Below are 23,698 nucleotides of genomic sequence, written 5' to 3' on the forward strand. Positions count from 1 at the left end.
AGGATAAGTTGAAGTTGGGGGAGAATGGACAAAAACCATACCTGCTGACTCTTTCAAGGTCAATAAGAAAAAGCGCATGAACCTGATGAGGTTGAAGGTGCCACCTTCATGTCTCAACCGATTCCTTTCTGACCAAAAACACCAAAAAAGATTGCATAGAGTGATGCGCCAAAGCAAGTTCACTGAGGGAGAGAGATAAGAGATGAAGGTTGACGAAAGAAGTTGATGTATAGATTGTCGTTGCATGGAAGGGAGCTTGAACATGCTAAAACACCACCTCCAAATCACACTCGAAACCATGCAACTCCAAACTGGACGCAGTATGTTCTAACCAATTTAGGAAAGAGTGTTGCCAGTCCGAAGGATTAAAGTTCCAATTTGAGAAGCGCCAAACATTTCTGGAGAAAGAACAATTAAAGAAAAGATGATCAATAGTTTCAAGATCAGAAGAGCGAAAAGGGCAAGAGCGATCAATATATATATTAGTGAAATAGTGTCTCTTGTTTTAAGACGACCACGTATAAGCTGCCGAGTAAAAACCCTAATTTTAGGGGGAATAGAGAGTTTCCACATCGTAGTGTGCTTTGCTTGACTTGAGTTGTTTGCAGTTTTGCTCCACAAGTTTATAATAAGGCCACCATAGCCATGTCTTTACCTCATCTTTGGCTCACTTCAAGAATAGTAGCAGATTTAGGCTCACTTCAAGAATAGTAGCAGATTTAGGTTAAGCATTCATGGGACGTGGTACTCTTTGCTTTGCCGGTTGTAACAAGGTTTGTCCTCTCTGTTGCCCCTTGGGTTGCAAGTTATAGCGTTTTCCTCAGTCATGAATGAAAGTTCTAAAAAATATAAATAAACTATTGACTCCATCTTGCAAAATTCAAAGCTAACCTTAGGAGTGCAAAATACAGCTGCATTATATTTGGAAAAAAAAAAAAAAAAAAAATTCCACATTACATATATTTTGAGAAAACATCAAAACTTCCATTCAAATGGAGGCAATTTTACAAACATATGGTGACAAAGGCGCCACTATGCAATATGACCCTAGAAAGACGATGAAAGTTATAGTGAAGCACCTAACAAACATTAATTAGTTACAATATCTACAATGAATCTGAACATGAATTAATCACACATCCTCAGTCTGTGTTTGAAAATGGTATTAAGCATCTCCAAGTCCTTTGGTACACCAGCCTGCAACAGAACAATAAACACAAGAAAACCGAACAAAATCAATCATGTTGACCATCAATATCTATATAAACATTTTCTTAATAAGAATCAAACTTCTACTACTGATTTTTTTTTTTCTGCTCAATTTTAAACATTGCATGTGAAACCTACAATGCAATAAATTTCACCGATCCAAACTGTTCATGCTTTAAATCTCCACTCATAAATCATAATTCCAAAATTGCAGCCAAATAAGAAAGTCTTAAGGTAACGGGGATCAAACGAACAGACAAACACAACGTGTCGAATGTCAACTGTCACCATGAATTGCATAATTTTATGCAGATATGCATAATTTTATTCATAGTTTTCAGAGAAATCATAGAACAAGATGTTTAATTATTTCATATGATGCAGATCCAGTTCTATAGTTAACAACTTACAAACATAAATTTTATGAAGATAAAAATGAAAAATTGAAATTTCGGTCGAATTAATGTGTGGTGAAGACTGTGATGCCAAATTACATATTGTCATTGTGTTTAACATTTGAAGACTGATTTTCTGGCTTTATCATATTTGAATGCATTTTAAAGAAAAATTCTCTATTCTAAAGCACGGGAGTGGGATGAACGGTACCACTCCAAGTGATTGGACAATTTTGCCCTCCCTCCTAATCTAATTACACTCATTTGCCCTGCCACACCCATTGATCTGCTGAGCCACCCCCTAATTACTTTTGACAATGGCGTCTCTGTTTCTTTTTACAACAGTGATCATTTCATGTCTGCCTTCCAAATGATCCTTTATAAAGGTAATATATAATTCTCCCCAGCAAATATTGTGGTTTTTTTTTTTTTTTGGGTTTTTGTTTTGGAGAAATGATTCTATTAACTCATACCAAATATAGAGCAGCCAATGAACCAACATAGTTAGGTTGGATGGGTAATTACTTAGAAGGAAGTTACCAAAACTCTTAAAGATTCAATGCAGGTTTTATTCATCCTAGATATCTTCATGAGGTTTTACAGATCTTTAGTTTCCAAATCCACCCTAGTTAAATCTCAACATACCATGGCATTATTTTAAGAGCTTACCTTTTTCTACCAGTTTTCAAATGGGCCCGGCAAATACTGCACCGTAATCACATGCTTGGTGGGATCCCACTCTTCTCTTGATGATGAAAGATTACATATCTATATGGGGAAAAGAATATGGACAGAAGGGTTCTGAAGGCAATCAAGAGTCTGATCTGGAAGCTGTGAATGATGAAAGGAGACCTGCAGCGTGGGCAGGTAGAATGTCACCAAATGTCGACATGGCGGCGGCTGATCTATCCTTGAATATGCCCACTTGCCCATCTGTTAGCATGGATCCCAGTTTTAATGTGCTCTCTCCAAACCTACTTCCAGCCTGCCCATTAAAAGGAACATCAATTTGAGAACCTAGCTATCATATGCCAAACAAATGCAACAAAAACATTTTGTCCATATTCCATATTTGCATTATTACCGTGTCATCAAAAAACTACCTTTCATATAGCATTTGACAACAATTTAAGAATGCAACTCGTAAAAGAAAAAACGTGTAAACATAAACATACATCATATACAGAAATTTGAGGTATATCAAAAGCTCAAAACTATGTATCTGAATCACCATAGCATGTCCGCTGAACATGATTTGCACTATTATTCTGTCACTTGAAAATTGCCTACAAACAGTCGATGCTATTCAAGCATGACTAAAACTCTAGAATGCAACTGTAAAAAAGGAAAAACTTGTAGCAAGAAAAACAGAGAGAGATAGAAAGCTTTGCCTGCATGAAAGATTTTAAGATTGGTACTGCAACCCCAAAACTTGAGTTATCATCCAAATCAATACTTCTGGACAGCTCTCCATTTGTATAAGCTTTCCAGCTACTTCTTGAAGAAATATCATCGGAAGATGTTTGAATGGATGCCTTAGCTGCTGTCCCTCTTGAAGACAATGCTGGGGCACTAAAATCCAAGATGAAGTCAGAACTTAGTGTCCTCTATTTAGTGGTACACCCTTAGCCAATATGAATATGTATTCTTTTCAGAAAATGTAATAATCCGTCTTATGAAATGGATCAACAAGTGCAACCAAATTTATACAGTTCAAAGTATATGAAAAGAATCAATTGACAATACAGTGTGCCTATGCACACTCATGCAATATAGGTAGTGACCAGGTATAAAATGATTTTTAGTATAGAAAGAGTAACCTGATTGGAAGGTACTTAAAGCGAGGAACTGAAGAGCATCTCATGATATTGGACTCTGAATTAGTAGGAAGTTTCTGAACAGTGTCTGTGTACATGCGATTAAGTTGCACAAAGAATCCAAAAAGGACGGCATGCCGGAGGTAGGACTGCTTCTCATTTTCCCAGAGATACGGCTCGTACCTAAAATGGGAGAACTTAGAAAACTGCATAACTACATATACCAAGTTACCAACTAACAAAATAAAAAGGTACAACATTAAATTGATACCCAGGATGCTAATACAGATGCCTACAGTCAGTTTTGAATCTGGCTTAAATTGTTAATGTACAGACAACAAGGTCATGAACTACTACACTCAACAGCCATTAGAGATGCAGACAACAGAATATTATAAGATTTACTCTTAGGTGAAATCCAGTTAAGGATTTTTGTCAGTGCATACATAATATCACCGCACATCATTTTATTCCCTTTCTCAGCCACTATCTCTTTGCAGAGATAATATTGAGATATTACATAGAAACTATGCCACTTCAAAGATTTCAATTACATTCAGTTAAAAGAATTTGCTTGTGTATACAAAAGCCTCACTATAAAGGCCTTTAACCTCACATGGTCTTACTTCATAATTCCAATCAAAACTAAAGCAAAATTGAGGACTGAAAACATAGATGACTGAAGTATAAATAGGTTTAAACTACTGAAGAGATGCATGCCATTAGTAATCAAATTCAAAAATAAGTACCCCACACACCCGACTTCTTTGTTGCATTAAAACTTTAGAAAGTGCAATGTTCCGACTAAAAAAAAAACATTCTAGATGAATTTACATTCCATTTATGTTATGAATTAATATCATCAATTTCCATTAGCATTAAAGACTATTGTACGTGATCCACTGTCAACAATGACCAGCTAGCCAAGAAAATAACCTAGTAACTTTTGAATATATATATATATATATATATATATTTTCTTTTCCTATGAGGGTAACTATTATTCACACCCGCTGAAGCTGAACAACGTGGGAATACAAATATAATATGACCGTCAGGATTATCATTAGAATTGTTTAAATCTCAGAACTATATATAATTGACAAGAATAGTTAAGCTTACGTAAGCCAGTCTATGGGATCCAATCTTTGTGAAAAATGATGTATCAACCCATCAAAACGCTCTCTAGTAGCTGACTTCATACGGCTTTGGTCCTGCTTCCTTCTGAAAGTACATTTTGTCTTCCGCTCCTCATTCAAATTAGAATCACCCCCAGAGAGGACATCAAAAACAAATCTCAAGTCTAACAAAATCTGCAAAACTCCTTTTTCTGACACTTGAGACCCACCAGCATCTAGATTAGAAAGGAAGTCGCCATAAATGCCAATGACCTACATGCAAATATTCTGATCAAATAAAAAGAAAAATAGATCGAATCACAATGGGGCATTTAGACAAGAATCTCAGAAATGTATTGAGATTCCTCAGCAATAACCAAACCACCAAAAACAAGAAAAAAAAAATATCACAGCTTTGTGTTACGATTTTGGAGGGGGAGACTAGTTTTGTTGTCTCTCTTTTGTAGCCTATACATAATAATTGGAAAGAATAAAAAACATATTAATGAATACAGAAAAGATGAAGTGAAGTAAGATACCAAGCAGAGTCGCATACCTTTTCCAACAGTTGTAATGCAAATTTTTGCAGAATTATTTTGTCAAGGACATGACCTCCTATTCGATGAACTTCTTCACATATACGGAATAGAAATGAGACAACATAGAGAGACGGCATGGATGGGAGCCATATTTTCATCTCTGATTGGTTATCATCAGACTGCTCTTGCCTAACTACTGTCTCTTCCCAACCCTGCCCAAATAACAGAAAATATGAGAAATGGCTATTTGTATTCTAACCAACAATGTAGTTGCAAAACCACATATAGGGTAGCCTAATAAGCCAATAACAGAAAATGAGAAATGGCTATTTGTATTCTAACCAACAATGTACTTGCAAACCACATATAGGGTAGCCTAATAAACCATTAAATTGGTGCACCACAACTATGTCTTGGTTAGCAGATCAATGAACACCAAGTATACTTCAGAAAAACTAATACAATGTTGAGATACACATGATAGTCAGTTATTAAGTTAAGCCAAACCGTGGCTTAATTAAAAGCAGTTTGATGATTAATGCAGCCATTTTACTTTATGTCTGTTACATGTAACAACTGCAGACCAGATGCTACACTATAATATTCAAGACCAGCTTGCAGTATCAAGTTTAGCTTCAGAAGTATCCACAACCTTTTAGTTTCACTTTCTCAAACAAAAGAAACAGACAAAATGATGAATCTTTTGTACTTCCTAATAAGTCCTTAACATGTTGATTACTGACGATATTAGCTCTAAGTTTATGTTAGGTATAACAGTAAAGAAAGAAAAGATAACACAAAGCAGTCTGTTCAATGTGACCTACCCTCAGGGGAGTTGAGGATGACAAAGCATCGTCCTTTTCTAGATCATGGGAAAGTATAACTGAGAGCTCATCGGATAGCCAAGTCATCCAGAAAGTGTGCGCTCTAATGCGGAGATTTCGCATAGTCACATTAAGCTCTTCAAGTTTAGGGCTTGCACTTTGGCTGGCTCCAAGCAGTGCAGCAGTAGCAGATGAGGTGTGTCTTTTAGAGCCCAAGGGGCTATCAAGCACATGAGAATCGGTGGGGGCTCTAGACTGTCTCAATAAGGATGGTAACTTGTCGAAAACTGCAGACTCACTTTCATTCACCCAAGACCTTGGAGGGCCAAGTACTAAGGGAATGTGTTTGGAGTGGTTCTGCAATGCAAACAAGAGTCTCCCAATGAATAGAGCCCTTTCAACGGTTAGCAGCTTTTGCTTGTTGCTGCCCTTTTCCAAATTATCAAGCTCACTACTTAGTTGCTCCAATATGATGGATATAGTTTGGAAACACTTGTCTTGTAGATAGGGTGCCAGATTCTTTAATCTGACAGCTGCCTTTGGAGACTCCAGAAAAGAGAGGAGGTCATCAAGCACATCCTGACAGCTGCTATCCACCGCATCCCTAATATCACTAACTTGAGGACCAAAATAGAAATTGAGACAGTTCTCCTCACATGGCAGAGCAGTAGCCTTCTTACTATTGGATTTGGATTCTATAAACCAAACTCCACCACCTGCACCTAGGAATTCAATGGCCTCACCATCATTAATATTGGCAGCCGTCTTGAGCTTCTCAAACCTGGAGTCCACAATCACCTTCATCCTCCCGACAAATCCACTTTCAAAGATACTGTCCCAGAGGTCTGAATCATCTCCCAGAACAAGTTCACTCATTCTACTCCATGGCAGGTCAATTTGGGATCCGAAAACTTTCTTAAGCCACTCCAAGCTTCCTTCCAAGACCTCTTTGCTGTTCATAGTCTCCCTTATCAATCTCTCAGCGGAGGCAAGCTCTTTGCCGCTGCCAATAGCATCAATGAGATACCTGCCATTGATCTTATCCACCATCTGAGCTCCACAGTCGGCAAGCCATGAAGAAGAAGCTTTCGCAATATAGTCTTTGTCCAGCATTACCATGGCAGACTCCAACTTGTCCCTGAAGGAATTCCAAAGCTTGACCTCCTCATCCGGGTTGGGAATGCCGCCAAAGAGTTGAGAGGGAGGAGGGCAACCCAGGATCACCTTGTAAAACAGAGGCATGTCGTTGAAAACCCGGAGAAACAATTCCCCAACCTGGCCCACAGTGACCTGAATAACCCTGAGGGCCTCGCAAAGGACCGAAACAACGTGGGGGGAGCATTCAACTGCATTAAAGGTCAATTAAGTATGGAATCTGTTTAGAAATTTGATATGGAACCAAGTGAAAAACAGAGTGTACAGACCTGAGGAAGTGGAAGTATTCAAAATGTGGGAAACCCAGGCCTTGCGGGTGTCGAGGAAGAGGGAGAGGACGTGTTGGGGAGGGAGGTCGTCGATGAGAGCGACGGCAGCCAAAGCGTCGGCGTAGGAGGAGACGGGGAGGTTGTTGGATTGGCGGTGATCGGAGAGGCGGTCGCGGGCGCGCTGGGAGATCTGGGACTTGAAGCTGTCGACGATCTGCCATTGGTGCTGGAGGAGAGGAAAGTGAGAGAGGAAGGGCTTGTGGAGGGTGGTGAGGGTGAAGTGGACGTGGCTGGCGCGGACGTAGCGGGCGGCGGACTCGAGGAACATGGACTCGTCGAGGCAGCCCCAGATGTTCTCGGGGGTGTCGACCAGGTACTTGACCCGGCAGGCGATTCCGTAGATGCGGACGGAGGACTTGGAATCGGAATTGGAGAGAGAAGAAGAAGAAGAAGAAGAAGAAGAAGAAAGAGAGAGGGAGTGGATGACGGCGTGGTGGACGGAGGAGAGGTTGCGGGAGATGGAGTGGGCGGAGCGCTTCATGAGGACGATGGAGTCGGCGGAGTCGATGAGGTCGCGGTAGCGAGTGCCGACGAGTTGACGGAGCTCCTCCTTCTTGGCCTGGATCTGCTTCCGCGTCGCCGATTCGACATTGCGAATCTCGGTGATGCCTTTGGTGCGGAACAGCCCTTCCGCGTCCCTAGAAGAAGCCGCCGCCGCTCCTCCCTCATTGCCCGTCGTCGAACTCACCCTCATCCTTCCTGACTTCCTTGCTCAACCTCAAAACTCAAAACTCCAAAATCTGCAGCAGAATCAAATATCAAATCAACAAAAATAGGGGAAGAACCAGAGATAATATCTTATCGAGAGAAGAAGTACCTTGTAGAGGCGCAATCAGTGCGTTTCTGGAGAAGAAGGGGATCGGTTGATCAAGAGAAGACAAGGAGATCTGTTAGCACAGTTAAAGACTTGGAGATAAAAATACGGTACTGTTGGCGAAATACCTAAAGTATCCTTATTGTTCTTAAACATTTCCATCTATATCCCTCCTCTCCTCCTAGTCCCACCTTTTATCTTTCTTCAGTCCCTCTCTCTCTTGCTCTCGTTCGTTTCTCCTTCCTCCTCCAGTGCTGCTGCTTCTGCTTCTTCGCCTTTGTCTCTCACTTCATAGATACGTCTCGGGTACGTTTAATCTCTCTTCTTATTTGCAGTTTTTTCCTTCCTTTTTGATTGCTACGCCTTCTATATTCATTTCTTCTTTCTCTGTTTTCTTTCTTCGGTTTTTTTTTATTGATGTGATTATTCTAAATTTGATTTCTGTTTCTTTGAAACAATTCCTGACTTAGCTTCTCATGGGATTAATCAATCTAACAACAGACTTCAAACTTTTTTTTTTTTTTTTTCTGAATTATTTCGGTTTCATTTCAATGTAAATATGTATGTATAACAAATTCGACAGAGTTTACTACTTCAAACAAACAAGTAGACAAGAGAATGAATGTGATCTCATATCAGATTTTTGCTCTTTTCATAACGATAAAAAACAGCATCTCGAATAGCTGAATGATTTTGGATCCTCTCAGTAACCCAATAACAAAAGGGGCTTTCTTCTTTTAAACCAAACGGACCCTCGTTTACAAATTGAAAATGGAAAACAATTATGTTGCTCCAAAAGTGTACACACACATCAGTGTAAAGTATGTTGAGTCAACCTTGGAAACTTATGCTTTTTACCCAAAATTCTATTAATAAGCATATTCTGCCACGCTACTCTTTGCTAGTTGTGCATTCTTATTTTGCAAGGTTTGGATCGATACACATTTTACGGCTGACATTTTACCTCCATATCAAATCCCTATATCTACATTTTGATTCTGTAATAATACGCAAATTGATGGTGTGGTAGCTAATGTGTAAACATTTTACATCGGGTGACTGCATCCTTTTGTTGTCAAATGAGTTACTGCAAAGGGTGTTGTAAACATGTTCTTTGAAAAAGAAAATTATAATATTATGGCTTTCATGCATTTGCCAGACATATGTATTAAAATTGATGTTGACAAAAAAAAAAATGAGACATTAATCTGTACAATGTACATATTTTGGAAAGTATAAAAGAGTTGCACAAATGTAAGTGAGGGTACTTTATTTTAGGTCACAAGCCACCAGCTACCAAACACTTAGATACTGTTTCTTACAAGCACAACAGTTCTGAAAACAAAGATTACCATATGCTCTGCACCTTTACCGCACTGATGATTTTTCATACAACAATATTGATAGTTTATTATTACAGTGCAGCAATACCAAACTGGGCTTCAGTTCCATACTCATATGTGGCAACTAGAATGCCATAAGATGATCTATCCATCAAAACTCATACATGCCTCAAAGCCTTTTGTCCCCCCTGTGCACTCTATTCCTCTCACCAGGTTCGCACCATCAGATATCTTTGCAACCTGTAATTTCTTTACACACTTATCTCCAATAATTGTTTTCTTATTGCAGTTAATTCTATTTGATGTGGGTACATCTCATTCTGTATGTTCAGGACTAATGTTACAGAGGAAATTTCCATAGAAGGTTGCAACTTGAGCTTCTCAGTTGCAACAAAGCAAGGTAAAACCATACCCATTCTTAAAGATTGCTCGCTTCGCATTCCGTCAGGGCAGTTCTGGATGCTTCTTGGCCCCAATGGTTGTGGGAAATCTACCCTCCTAAAGGTATGTAAAAGCTGTTTCTTGCTTGAAGGGTTAGTGTTATCCAATAGTTGATTTTGTCATGGTTTTATTGATTGGCATTCTTATCATGATGAACCAAAAAGAAAACGACAGAAGAGTAAAGAAAATAAAAAGGACCTTTTATGACTTGCATGCTAAAACTGAGGTGTGGCATGAGGAATTAGGTGTAATATAAATAAATAATCAGAAAAAAGAAAAAGAATAAGCAAAACTAATAGTTTTGATCTGCATTTTTTATGAACTTTTGCAGATTTTGGCTGGTCTTTTGAATCCAACAAATGGAACTGTGTATGTGAAGAGGCCTAGGAGTTTTGTTTTTCAAAACCCAGACCATCAGGTTTATTTTTATAACGTTTTGTTTCCATGCTTTCAGTTTTAGTCTTTACCTTCGTGATGTTAAAAAATATGTTGTGGAGTTGTGGGGTTTAAGGATGGACTGCTGGATAGGACTTGAGTTTTCTGTTAGAGAGTTATTCTTATATTTACTATATTTATGTGGATACATAAACATGGTGATTATAGCAGCCAATGTTTGCATTCAGTGCATGTATCATTTAATACAACAGATTTGTATTGCAAGTTTGCAACATATAATGAAACTTGCTTCTGTTCATTTCTGGACAAAAGGGAACAGAATATGGAGTGAGCACTCGAATGTTCTTGGCCCATTGAATAGTTATAATCTTGTTGTCTTCTATCATCTTGGCTTGATATACCTGTCAACCAAAACAACGGCTGCTAAAGGGCTACTAGTGGTTACCGCACTACTGCCCAAAGAACCTGTGACGCTCAAGTCAGAAAGCTTAGAGAATGATTTTAGCTGAGTTTGTCACAAGAAACAGATAATGACCTGAAATGATGGGGGCGTCCCCCTTTTTACAGGAAGCAACTTGAGGTTCTAGTCCCTACTGACCTGTCGAAGCTTATGTGTATAGAGCTCATTTACCCTGCTGCCTTGACATGTGTGGCCTGTGCTCCCTGTACATGGTTTTGTGTATCAGATGCTGTTTGTCATGCCTCCAGCTGTCTACTTCTAGAAGTCTGGAGGGATTATACCTTATTGACATCTATCAAGTTGTGCCGTCGTAACTAGATTGTCGACATGCAGTATAAAAGATAACACCCAATAGGTATATCCATATATGTTAACCCAGTCAGATATTAGCTTCCGTAAAATGTTTCTGATAGAGGTTTTTGGGACTCCTGTTTCCTAGCTTTTATTTGCTATCTAAAGAAGACGATGCAAATATATGATATCTCTAGGTTTTTGAGTGCTTCTCTCTACCTTATTATTAGGATGTTGGATTTTGAAGGAACTTAAACGAGCAGGAGGTAGAGGAGGTCTCTGGATTTCCCTATATTTTGGATATGTGTGTTTATGCCAGAATTCCTTTAGAAATTTTTTTGAGTAATGATTATTTTCTTCTCAGCACTTTGTTCAGATCTATGAGTAGGTTCCTGCTTGGTTCATGGTATAGTAAATTCACTTGGGACAATCCTAGAGGAGAAGGCATAAAACTTATGGGTTTTTAGCAGTCATCTGGACATTGAATGATTGAAAGTTGGAAAGAAAGGCATCTTTGGAATTTCAAAGGTTTGGGACTGGATGTTAAGCCAAAAATAAATAATAAATTACTTAACTTTTTCCCACACCTTTGAAATTTTTTACATCCTTTAATTTCAAAGGCTGGGAGTTCTTTGTTTCTTTTTAAGCATAAAGCATATCTGGTAGAAGGGAGCAGGCCAATGTATTGCGGGCATGGTTTTCACTGTACTTTGGATGGTCTGGATGGAGAGAAAAAGAAGGTATTTGAAGGTTTAGTGGATAGGGGTATAAGGATCATTAGACGAGGTTTGGTTGTGGTCTTCCACTTAGGCATCAGTTTCTGTAGTCTTGGGATATATCTTTTTAAGAAGTTTCTGAGATTGGGAGGCTGTTATAGGTTCATGCATGGGCGAGCTGTTTAGATGTAATTAGTTTTTGTCTGCTTTCATGAAGGCCCAGATAGTGTTCAGTATGATGTATTCCAATTCTTTATAGCAACAAGAGTTCTCTTTTTTTATCTAAAAGAAAAAGGAACTTGTATGGAATATAACAGATTTATAAATCCTTTTTTATATTAAATGTGAAATTGAATACCAAAAACGAATTTTCCTGTTTGTGTCACTACAATAAAGCTACTGAAGGAACTACTTATTCGAGTTTATATTGTCACCATCTTTCATGTAACAGGTAGTAATGCCTACAGTTGAAGCAGATGTGGCATTTGGTCTTGGTAAGTTCAACTTGACACGTGATGAAGTCAAATCTAGAGTGTCAAAAGCTGCAAATGCTGTTAGCATGTCGAAGTACCTGCAGGTAAATTAAGGACTACTATGACTCCAAAATTACTCAACATACACAACAATTTTAGCAAGAAATTTTACAGGTTTTCCTTTTGTCGCATTTGTCAAGAGGTCAGTTCAGACTCTTAGTGGTGGCCAGAAGCAAAGGGTTGCCATTGCCGGTGCTTTAGCTGAAGCATGCAAAGTTTTGTTATTGGATGAGCTGACAACATTTTTGGATGAAAGTGATCAGGTAGTTTCTCTCTTCTCCGATTGACATGAAATGAGGGTTACAGTTTTATCATGTTATCATAAGACGCAATTGCAACATATTGAACTGCATTTAGATGGAAAGTGAATTGGTAACCATCAAGTATACGATAACACTTGGGTTTTTTTTTTTTTTTCATTCTCACCGTTCTGTTGTGAATTCATGAGCATGCGCAAACCCACATCTAAAAGGCTACACATAGGTAAATTCCATATGATGGTGCTGGAGCCCGTAATCAGACAATAGGCTTTTGCAAGTCACTTGGGCACCTTCATATGGCTTTTTATTCTTTTAGTGAAGAATACGGCTTTTTTATTTAATAATCATGTCACTTCAGCAGTCATCTTGTTCCTATTTTTATATAGATGAATATAGATGTTCACCTCCTGAGATACTTTCTTGACAAGTTGAGCATTTTCTAGACGATAGATATTCTCTATGCTTTGTGCTCTACTATTGTTACTGAGTTTTGGCTTTTATAACAAGGTTGGGGTGATCAAAGCTGTGAGGAATTCCTTGGATAGTTCTGGGGAAGTTACCGCATTATGGGTCACTCATCGCCTGGAAGAACTTGAGTATGCAGATGGTGCTGTTTATATGGAAAATGGGAGAGTTGTGATGCATGGCGATCCAGCAAGCATTATGGATTTTATTAAAACCAGGCAATCAGCATATATCAAGGAAATCAATTCTTGACTGCTAGTGAGAGACTATTTTTCTGTGTATAACTTACATTGATTATTTAAGAATCTATTCTCAGAGTTTCAACAAATTTTCCAATTAAAATTATAAGAATCTTGGTGAAACAAAACATATAGCATTCCTCGATCAAATTTTTTATTGGATTAATTTGGTCTAAAAAGTTCACCCGTTCACATTGCTATAATCAGATTATCTTTTAGAGCTCTTTGATCTGATGCATGGATGAAATTGGTTCCATTAGAAACATGTCTACTTTGTATTCGAAGGTACAGAGTACATATTTGGAGTGTAAAATGATGTTTGAGGTGCCAGTCCGTGCAGCTTTGTTTTGATCTTTTGGCAATCTTCACTGAGGATCAGTGCAAAACTTCAGTTTCAGTATTTTGGTTTCCAGTCTCTATTCAATCTCAGTGATAAAGAAGACCAAACAGAGCCTAACACAGGTAACAAATATGCAGACGCACTAGTTATATTGAAAATAGTGAAAATATTCTGATCAATCATCTTTTCCTAATATCATTAGGTACTGTGGTATTCAAGAGCTGAACACTACTTTAGTTTGCATTTAAATTTCAAATGTGCTTCTCTTTGGAAGAAAGAAAGAATTAAAATAGACAATGAAGCTATATGGAAGATGAATGATATTTCTTTGTTCTCCAGAAAAGAGAACTGTTGATGAACAAATACATAGGTATTGACTAGAGTTGGATCCAAATTGAGAGTTTAACACAAGAAAGCATCTGCACATATAAAGATATTCTTTTATGAAGTTTCCAACAATTGCAACTGTAACTCTTTCACCTCAGCCTTTAGTGTAAGTTAATTAAAATATCGATCTAAACCAGCTGTTGCAGAGAAGCAGTAGCAAGAGGAAGTTAATTAAAGGATGTAAACCTCCTAATCAAATTCTGAACATAAGTAAAGCAGCCAAATGGACATGAATCCAACACCATGGTCCCAAAAATGGAATGAAATTCCACAATAAGAAGCAGCCCCTCAGCAGGAGAAGACAGCAGTTAATCACCAAGAAATGGAAGAGGAAGGTGAACCCAGATTACCAAAATGTCAGCAGTAACCCCTATTGTAACCAGAAAATGTCATAGCTAACGTATGACATTTCCAGGGTCCCTTCTCGTTGAAGCATAGCAGCAGCAGCAGCCGCCGGCCAAAGAAGTTCATCCTTGGTACCCCATCCTCCTTCCCTTAATGTTGAATGCACTATTACACGATAACGATGATTTATATGATATGCATGCCATACATCAACATGCATAGCACGATCAAATATTACAAAATTACATATCACCAGATTACTTGATGCTTTGCATATTTTGAAAAATTTTAAAACAGCCTATGTTTTTCTATAATTCTCATTGCTACTTCAAGTGCCATTATCGCCATGACTACTAAAGCTACCTGTGCAACTCCCAATGATGAAATAACTGGGAGGTAGAATGGTATCAATGTAATATTTAGTGTAAAGACGCCAATGAACTGGGAGGTAAAGAATATGCTCGAATGAGATGTTCAATTAGTACTTGGTAGTTCTTTCACATTCACCGGTGCTCTTTTATCTAACAACTAGTCAAATTTATACAGGTTTATGATCGTTCAATTTTCTTTTTCTTCTTTTCCAAAAATCTGTAAGGTCATCACATTCCAGTAGCTGTTAGGGTAAGGCCCCAACGAAGAAAAGAAATGCAGAAGGAAGAAAAGAATGCAAAAGAGAAATTCAGATATATTGATCCATGTCGTGAAAATACACAGCCTGAGATTATATACCCAGATTCTGCTCACGCAAAGGAGGACATGTGTCCCACTTCATCTAGTTCCAATTAATAAACTCTAATGCAGCTTAATTAACCTAATGAGTAATTAGTCTGACTCACGTGTCAACAGCATGCACGATTAAGTAACTCGTCAACCCCTAGTTATAATAGCAAATCATGAATTAAGCCTAATTTCATAACAATCCATCCCCCTTTAATTCCAGCTTGTCCTCAAGCTTCAAAATCATGCTTCGAAATCTGGAAAACGTTGGAGTAGTTCATCTGCCTCCTCCCATGTAGCCTCCACTTCAGAAGAGCCTAGCCATTGTATTAACCATTTAGTAACTGGTGCATTTCCTTTCTTGAATATTCCTCTGGCTAACACTTTAGCTGGGTACCACCTAGGATTATAAGGGTCAACATCGGGTGGTAAGTGAGCAGAAATGACAGCAGCATCCCCCACCTTCTTCTTGAGTAATGACACATGAAAGACAGGATGTACTTTGGCAGAAACAGGAAGCTTTAACTTATAAGCCACTGACCCAATTTTCTTTTCCACCTGGTAAGGGCCATAGTATCTTGGAGCTAGTTTGTGGACAAGTCTTCTCTCTACAGAGTGCTGCCTATAAGGCTGAAGTTTCAAATACACCCAATCTCCTATCTCAAAAGACCTTTCAGTGTGTTTCCTGTCATAGAATTGTTTCATTCTAGTCTGAGCAACCTGCAGATTTCTCTTCAACACAGCCAAAAGCTCATCCCTTGTTCTCAATTGTGTATCTACAGCCTCTACAGAGGTAGAACCAGGAGCATATAATTGAATGGAGGGTGGTTCATACCCATATAGAGCTTGAAAAGGAGACATGCCAATGGCAGAGTGGTGGGATGTGTTGTACCACCATTCAGCCCAAGGAAGTGCCTCTACCCAAGTGTGTGGCTTCTCACCAACAGTGCATCTTAAGTATTGCTCCAAGGTTCTGTTCAAATTCTCAGTTTGACCATCGGATTGTGGGTGGTATGCAGTACTCTTGTTGAGAGTTGTGCCTTGTTCTTTGAAGAAAGTTTCCCAAAAGATGCTAAGGAACACTGGATCCCTGTCTGATATGATGGATTCTGGCATCCCATGTAACTTGAACACCCCATTAATGAACTGTTGCACAATCCCTGCAGCAGTGTATGGATGAGCCATGGGAATGAAGTGGCCATATTTGGTGAGTCTATCAACTACCACCATGATCACTGTCTTCCCACTGGACTTTGGCAACCCTTCAATGAAATCCATTGATATCTGAGTCCATACTTTAATGGTATCACATTTGGTTGGAGCAGTCCATGGGGGTTTATAGTTTCATAGTGGTTTTGTTGGCACACATGACAGGCAGCCACAAAAGCTTTGACGTCCTTGTGCAAGCCAGGCCAAGCAAATGATCTTGTTACTCTCTTTTCAGTCCGAGATACTCCAGCATGACCTCCAGTTAAGCCTCCATGAAACTCAGTCATAACCTTAGTTCTCCAGTCATCATGCCGAGGAACAAAGATCTTACCCCTGTATAACAGCTGAGAGTTAAGCATAGAATAATGGGAATGAACAGGCGAACCTTGTCTTATCAGTTGGATGATTGCACTAGCTTCATTATCCAATAAGCATGAGTTCTGGATGTCTTGAATATAAGTATGAATTGGGGAAGAGATGCCAGTGCTCATATTAAGAGAAGCATACTTAGAAATAACTCCAGTGTTGATGTTGGCTAGCCCTTCCTTTCTAGACAAAGCATCAGGGACCTGATTATGCTTGCCAGCCTTGTAGTGAATGGTATAGTCATACCCAATGAGTTTAAGCAGCCACTTTTGCTGAGTTGGTGTGGAAATCCTTTGGTCTAAGAAGTACTGTATGGTTCTGTGGTCAGTGAAGATGTTGAAATGCCTGCCCAACAAGTAAGGCCTCCAGTTTTGGACTGCAAAAACTACAGCCATCATTTCTTTGTCATAAACTGAAAGTGCCATATGCCTTGGAGCCAATGCTTTACTCAGGAATGCTATGGGATGTCCATCTTGGGACAATACAGCCCCAATACCAATTCCTGAAGCATCACACTCGATGGTGAATTCCTTGGAGAAATCTGGCAGTGCTAAGACTGGAGTGTTCATCAAAGCTGTTTTTAGTTTGTCAAAGGCTTCCTCCGCTTCAGGGGTCCACTTAAATTCACCAATCTTCAACATGTTGGTGAGGGGTTTAGCAATCATGCCAAAGTTCTTCACATACTTTCTGTAATATCCTGCAAGCCCCAAAAACCCTCTCAGCCCTTTTACGGTTTTAGGTTGACTCCAGTTTTTAATACACTCAATTTTGGCAGGGTCAACAGACACGCCCTCTGCACTCACAACATGTCCCAAATACTCCACTTTAGCCACCCCAAAACTGCACTTACTCTTCTTTATCTTCAAGGAATGTTGCTGCAGTCTGTTGAATATTTTCTCCAAATGCTCCAAGTGAGCTTCAAGTGAGGAACTGTATACAAGGATATCATCAAAGAAGACTAGAGCGAATTTCCTTAAGTAATCTCTGAGTACATCATTCATAACTGATTGGAATGTTGAAGGTGCATTAGTGAGTCCAAATGGCATGACAAGAAATTCATAATGGCCATTATGAGTTCGAAAGGCTGTTTTGCTCACATCAGCTGCATTCATTCTGATCTGGTGGTACCCAGACCTTAGATCCAATTTGGTAAAAATGGTGGAACCATGAACCTCATCTAGCAACTCATCTACCACTGGTATAGGGTACTTATCCTTGATTGTTACTGCATTAAGGGACCTGTATGTAAGATTAATATGGACATCATCATTTTAGTTCAATCAAGCATTTAACAACTTGTCAATCTACTCGCAGAATAAGCAATGGAAATCTTGTGGTTTAACTCCAGATTGCCTATCCATTCAAGTATCGGAATGTGTTAAGGCATGGAATCTGATAAACATTGGTAACAAAACCAATTTGTTAATGATATACAACTACAATCAAGTGATTCTGTTTTAAATGACATCCTTTATGGGAGGGAGTCAAAGCCTAGACTGAATCATATTTAAGCCTGGTCCCTGCACTCTCATTTGATCATCAGACATTCATACTCGTCCCATAGAGAGCTAAGAGAAGTGAGCAGTGCAGAAGATCAGTGTCTTGAGATCAATGGCCTCTTCAGGTTTGTTGATTCTCTAAAGAACACATCATATGCATATATGTATCATTGTGTGTGTTTATTATAGTTTGATTGATATTGTATTTATGTTCTCTTGTGTGTTGTTATACAAGTTACATTTTCAGTTTACATGTGGTATCAGAGCCACACACACAAAGGCATAAATCAAATATGGCTTTCCTAGAGAATTTACGTATACATGCTTCTGGGGTTTTCATTCTTCAGAAATTTAAATAAGTAAAGTGATTGCTGGGGCCTAGTAGTAGTTTTTTTTTTATTTTATTTTGGCCTGTTTCGGTTCAACACCATCACACAAGACATGGGCCCAATAAGCCTGAAGGTTTGATTTAACCGAGAGATTACCTTCTCTCTAATATAACCGCTATAAGCCAACGACCAATTTTCTGAAACCATTTGGGGCTTAGGGTTCATACATGTCTCAGGAAGGGGTTTTTCGATTCGATGTCTTCTGAGCCAAATTGGTATGATTTATGTCTTCAGATTGTCCTGATTGTATGCTGCTATATACTATTTGCTTCCGCTAACATGTTTTATGCAGCGCGGGATAGCGATCGGGTCAGTTTCCTTAATGCCCCTAAAGACTATTGCTTTCCGTCAATTTTTGTTTTTTTTTCCAGTATCTGATTAGAATTTTGGCACTTATAAAATGAATGGATGATGTCTTAGTTACGTACATTACTTTCCTTGATGTTATGTTCATATCTTATGAACTATGGGATTCTGTGAATTAATCAAAACTATTGATTAATGATTGTACTTGTGATGAATGATTAAAAAAAAAAAAAATATATAGAAAATGTGGTTATAGAAAATGTCTCCCGAATCATGTGCATACATTTTTGGATTGAGTGAATAATTTGGTTCATCAAAGGTACAGTTGGTGGTCTTTCAAATTTTGATGGATTTCTAGAAGCCAACAACTGATTTTGAGTAAGTAAGGGTTCTAGGGATACATGTTGCACAAAGCAACCTATTTCTGGGATTCGCACTGACCATGTGGATACAAAAATCAGGAAACTTGTGTTTATGTACTTTAGCATGTAAATGTATCTTACAAATAAGGTCTAAACTTTTATATACTAAGTTACATAAACAGCACATTACAAGATCAATTAAAATGCATCAGGTTGCTTAGGTCTTTTCTTCTTGCCAAAAAGGTGTTGACTGATCTATGCAAAACGCATTTTTTATTTATTTTGGTTTTGTGATACAGAAAATAAGGGATGTTATATTATTCTGCCATTAAAGGTATTATGTAACATTGAAACTTGTGGGATCTTACGTGAATGTCTGCTCTGAATGATAGTTTTTGCTTGAGTTCTATGTGTTGAGCATTATGTTTTGTTTTAAACACACCCCATAAAATTAAGCAAAACAGAAAGACTTAGAGACTTTTTCTTTTATTACAGCTTTGGCAACCTCTGGCATTAGCCTTGCCACCATTGAACCACTGACTGGTTCCAACTTTAAGAAGTGGAAGGCAGACATTGAGATCTATTTAGGGCTGCTGAATATTGACATTTGCTTAACTGAAGATGCACCTGCACCAATTACTGATAATATTCCTGACCTCGACAAGGTGCATGCACAAGAGTGGCTGAGGGCTGATAGAATGGCCAAGCTCATTCTAAAGAGGACCATGAGTGAAACCGTGAGAGGTAGTGTTCCTGATGAGGGCACAGCTAGGGTTACCTGAATAATATTGCCGACATGTATCAAGAAAGTGAGAAAGCTGAGACTGGACAGCTTTTGGACTCTCTGATCACCATGAAATATGGTGGTTCCACTGGAGTAAGGGAGCACATTATGAGGATGATTGAAACTGCTGCAAAACTTAGAGATTTGCAGATTTCTGTTGATGATCAGTTCATTGTGCACATTGCACTTAACTCACTGCCCCCAAAATTTAGCCAACTGAAAACAGCTTACCATGCTCAGAAAGACAAGTGGTCTCTCAATGAGCTGATTGCAATCTGTGTCCAAGAGGAGGAGTTCCACAGGAAGGAGGTGAGTGTGAATCTTGTGGGTAAAAATCAGGGTAAGGCATGGAGGTTCAAGGGAAAGAAGTTTGTTAACTCTAGTGATGTGTCAAAACCTAGTACCTCAAATACCAAACCAACTGCAGCCTTGAAACCCAAGAAGAACACTGTCTTTAAGTGTTATTTCTGTAAGAGAGAGGGTCACATGAAGAGGGACTGCCCTAAGTATAGGGACTGGCTTAAGAAAAGAGGTAATTACATAGTCTTGTCTATTGAGATTAATTTAATAAATGTTTCACCAAAATCTTGGTGGCTTGATAGTGGATCACCAATACACGTTTCCAATTCTATGCAGGGATTTCTAAGGTGGAGGGAGCCAAGAAAGAGTGAACAATGTGTCTGTGTGGGGAATGGTCAGAGGGTCACTGTGAAAGCAGTGGGAGTAGTTCGACTAGAGTTAGGACCTGGAGTCTTTTTAGATTTGAATAATGTTTTTTGTATTCCTTCCTTAAAAAGGAATTTAGTTTCTGTTAGTCTCTTGATGAGAACTGGTTATTGTTTTTTACTCAGCTATGATAAAATAAAAATCTCTTTCCATTCAAATTATATTGGTTCTGGAATTCTTATTGGTGATTACATTCAATTGTGTTGTTCATATCCAAAAGAAAAATCAATCTTATTTTTAGAATCTGCTGAAAATGTCAAGGAAAGAGTAGGAACCAAGAGAAAATTTTCTGAAAATTCTTCTTTTCTGTGGCACAAAAGACTTGGCCATATTTCCATTGAAAGAATGAAAATTTTAGAAAAGCAAAGTCTTCTACCAAACTTAGACTATTCTGATTTTGAAACCTGCATTGAATGTGTAAAAGGGAAATTGACTTCGACTAGAAAGAAGAGTTCAACTAGGAGCTCAAAATTGTTGGAGATCATTCATACAGACATTAGTGGTCCATTTAGAGATACAACTATCTGTGGAAATAAATATTTCATAACATTTATTGATGATTTCAGTAGATATTGCTATGTATACCTCATGAATGACAAGTGCCAGTCTCTAGAAAAGTTTAGAATTTTCAAGGCAGAAGTAGAGAAGCAGTTGGATAAAATGATCAAAATAGTGAGGTCTGATAGAGGGGGAGAGTATTTTGGGAAGTATGATGAGTCTGGACAACACATGGGGCCTTTTGCAAAATATTTGCAAGAGAATGGGATTACAGCACAATACACTACCCCAGGGACGCCCCAACAAAATGGAGTGGCTGAGAGAAGAAATAGAACTTACCAAAACATGATCAGAAGCATGATGTGTGCTTCTGGTCTTCCCAAATACTTGTGGGGTGAAGCCTTGAAAACAGCAAACTACCTCACCAATAGAACCCCAAGCAAGGCCATAACCAGTACCCCATTTGAACTTTGGTGTGAGAGAAAACCTAGCTTTCATCACTTGCACGTCTGGGGATGCAAGGCAGAGGCCAAGCCTTATAATCCACAACTTGGGAAATTAGATAGCAGAACTGTCAGTGCTTTCTTCATTGGGTATCCTGAAAAATCAAAGGGTTTTAAATTCTATTGCCCTTCACATAGCACTAGAATCATAGAAACCAACAGGGCAGTCTTCTTTGATGAGATGAGTGAGAACCAATCTGTGGAAGAGTATACTTTTGAGTGTGAAGGGAGTTCAGAAGATGGAAACACACAAACCACACCAAATGCTGTGTTAGAGGCTGTTCTGCCACAAACTCAAACACCATCCCTGACTGCTATTTTACAAGAAAATCACCTGGGACATGAAAATCACATAGAAGAGCCTGCAGAGTGAATACCAGAACCTGAAACCCAAATTGAAACTGAACCACCAATTCAGCCAGTACCCCAAACACAAGCTGAAATCCAAGTTCAACCTCCACCACAACCACAAGACTTGAGAAGATCTGAAAGAGTGAGAAAACCTGCAATAAATCCGGATGAATTTGAGATTTATTTGCAGGAAGCTGAAACTGATTTTGGGGAGGATGATGATCCTTTGAGTTACAAGCAAGCTATAGAGAGTGAGAATGCACAGAAATGGAAAGAAGCTATGGAGGCAGAATTGCAGTCCATGAGCGACAACAATGTGTGGGAATTAATTGAGCCAACTGGAAACCAAAAGCCAATAGGATGCAAGTGGGTCTTCAAAACCAAGAAACATGCAGATGGCTCAATAGAGAGATACAAGGCAAGACTAGTTGCAAAGGGCTTCACACAGAAGGAGGGAATTGATTTTAATGAAACATTCTCACCTGTTTCAACCAAAGATGCCTTTAGACTGATCATGGCTTTTGTTGCCCATTTTGATATGGAATTACACCAGATGGACGTGAAGACTGCTTTCTTAAATGGTGACTTGGAGGAGGAGATATACATGAGGCAACCTGAGGGCTTTATCATACCTGGAACTGAACACTTGGTGTGTAAACTGAATAAATCCATTTATGGATTAAAACAGGCTTCAAGACAATGGTACTTGAAGTTTGACTCTGTAATTAGCTCATTTGGTTTTGTAGAAAACATGGTTGATGAATGTGTATACATGAAGGTCAGTGGGAGCCAAGTCATTTTTCTTGTATTGTATGTTGAGTACATATTGCTGGCAAGCAGCAGTTTTGGCCTTTTAAATGAAACCAAGAAATTCTTGTCAAGAAATTTTGACATGAAGGATCTCGGTGAAGCTTCATATGTTTTGGGGATTGAGATAAAGAGAGACAGAAAGCGATGCTTACTTGGATTGTCTCAGCAGAGTTATATTTCCAAAGTGTTGAAGAGGTTTGAAATGCAAAATTGTTCTGGAAACGATGTTCCAATGGCGAAAGGTGACAAACTGACAAAGCTACAGTGTCCATTAAGTGAGTTGGAAAAGGAAGAGATGAAAGACAAGCCTTACTCCAGACTTGTTGGCAGTCTGATGTATGCACAAGTGTGCACTAGGCCAGATCTTGCTTTTGCAGTTGGCATGCTTGCAAGGTTTCAATCCAATCCTGGCAAAGCTCATTGGATAGCAGGGAAGAAAATTCTTAGGTACTTGCAGAAAACTAAACATCACATGCTTGTATACAGGAGGGTTGAAGACCTAGAAGTCACAGGTTATACTGACTCTGACTTTGCAGGAAACTTTCCATCATCCAAGTCTACTTCTGGATACATTTTTGTACTTGCTGGTGGAGCTGTGGCTTGGAAGAGTGTGAAACAAACTCTCACAGCTACATCAACTATGCAAGCTGAATTCATTGCTATTTATGAAGGAGTATGTCAGGGTCTATGGTTAAAAAATTTCCTGCTGCAGACCAAGATAGTGAACTCCATTGTAGCTAAGCCCCTAAGAATTTTTTGTGA

General features: G+C 38.8%; 2 protein-coding genes across 4 annotated transcripts; one reads left to right on the forward strand and one right to left on the reverse strand.

Annotated features, from left to right (window-relative positions):
• Positions 1-936: 936 nt before the first annotated feature.
• On the reverse strand, positions 937-8,339 carry LOC133706613 (conserved oligomeric Golgi complex subunit 1). The gene is made up of 9 exons (XM_062132145.1): positions 8,204-8,339; positions 7,327-8,126; positions 5,903-7,248; positions 5,096-5,290; positions 4,544-4,812; positions 3,425-3,604; positions 2,996-3,176; positions 2,274-2,589; positions 937-1,197 (listed from the first exon to the last, which is right to left on the reverse strand). Exons 2-8 carry the CDS (start codon positions 8,078-8,080, stop codon positions 2,416-2,418), a joined length of 3,099 nt encoding a protein of 1,032 aa, XP_061988129.1. The 5' UTR covers positions 8,081-8,126; positions 8,204-8,339; the 3' UTR covers positions 937-1,197; positions 2,274-2,415.
• A 31-nt stretch (positions 8,340-8,370) lies between these two features.
• On the forward strand, positions 8,371-13,510 carry LOC133706614 (ABC transporter I family member 10). Of its 3 annotated transcripts, none has more exons than XM_062132146.1 (7): positions 8,373-8,506; positions 9,621-9,756; positions 9,876-10,047; positions 10,316-10,402; positions 12,299-12,424; positions 12,521-12,643; positions 13,148-13,510. In XM_062132146.1, exons 2-7 carry the CDS (start codon positions 9,659-9,661, stop codon positions 13,355-13,357), a joined length of 816 nt encoding a protein of 271 aa, XP_061988130.1. In that variant the 5' UTR covers positions 8,373-8,506; positions 9,621-9,658; the 3' UTR covers positions 13,358-13,510. The 3 variants fall into 3 exon arrangements, with proteins under 3 accessions (XP_061988132.1, XP_061988130.1, XP_061988131.1); XM_062132147.1 differs by having other exon boundaries at positions 8,420-8,506; positions 9,626-9,756; XM_062132148.1 differs by lacking the exon at positions 10,316-10,402 and having other exon boundaries at positions 8,371-8,506.
• The last annotated feature ends 10,188 nt before the right edge of the window (positions 13,511-23,698 follow it).

Source organism: Rosa rugosa, chromosome 4, assembly GCF_958449725.1.
Source record: "Rosa rugosa chromosome 4, drRosRugo1.1, whole genome shotgun sequence".
NCBI lineage: Eukaryota > Viridiplantae > Streptophyta > Magnoliopsida > Rosales > Rosaceae > Rosa > Rosa rugosa.

What these genes read in the sequence shown, in the direction of transcription:
- LOC133706613 (XM_062132145.1), bottom strand. Translation starts at nt 8,080, where the DNA reads ATGAGGGTGAGTTCGACGACGGGCAATGAGGGAGGAGCGGCGGCGGCT. An exon ending in GAATACTTCCACTTCCTCAG is followed by an intron (nt 7,249 to 7,326) that starts GTCTGTACACTC and finishes CCTTTAATGCAG; the next exon opens with TTGAATGCTCCCCCCACGTT. An exon ending in TCTTAAAATCTTTCATGCAG is followed by an intron (nt 2,590 to 2,995) that starts GCAAAGCTTTCT and finishes TTTAATGGGCAG; the next exon opens with GCTGGAAGTAGGTTTGGAGA.
- LOC133706614 (XM_062132146.1), top strand. Translation starts at nt 9,659, where the DNA reads ATGTGGCAACTAGAATGCCATAAGATGATCTATCCATCAAAACTCATA. An exon ending in TTCAAAACCCAGACCATCAG is followed by an intron (nt 10,403 to 12,298) that starts GTTTATTTTTAT and finishes TTCATGTAACAG; the next exon opens with GTAGTAATGCCTACAGTTGA. An exon ending in TTTTGGATGAAAGTGATCAG is followed by an intron (nt 12,644 to 13,147) that starts GTAGTTTCTCTC and finishes TTTTATAACAAG; the next exon opens with GTTGGGGTGATCAAAGCTGT.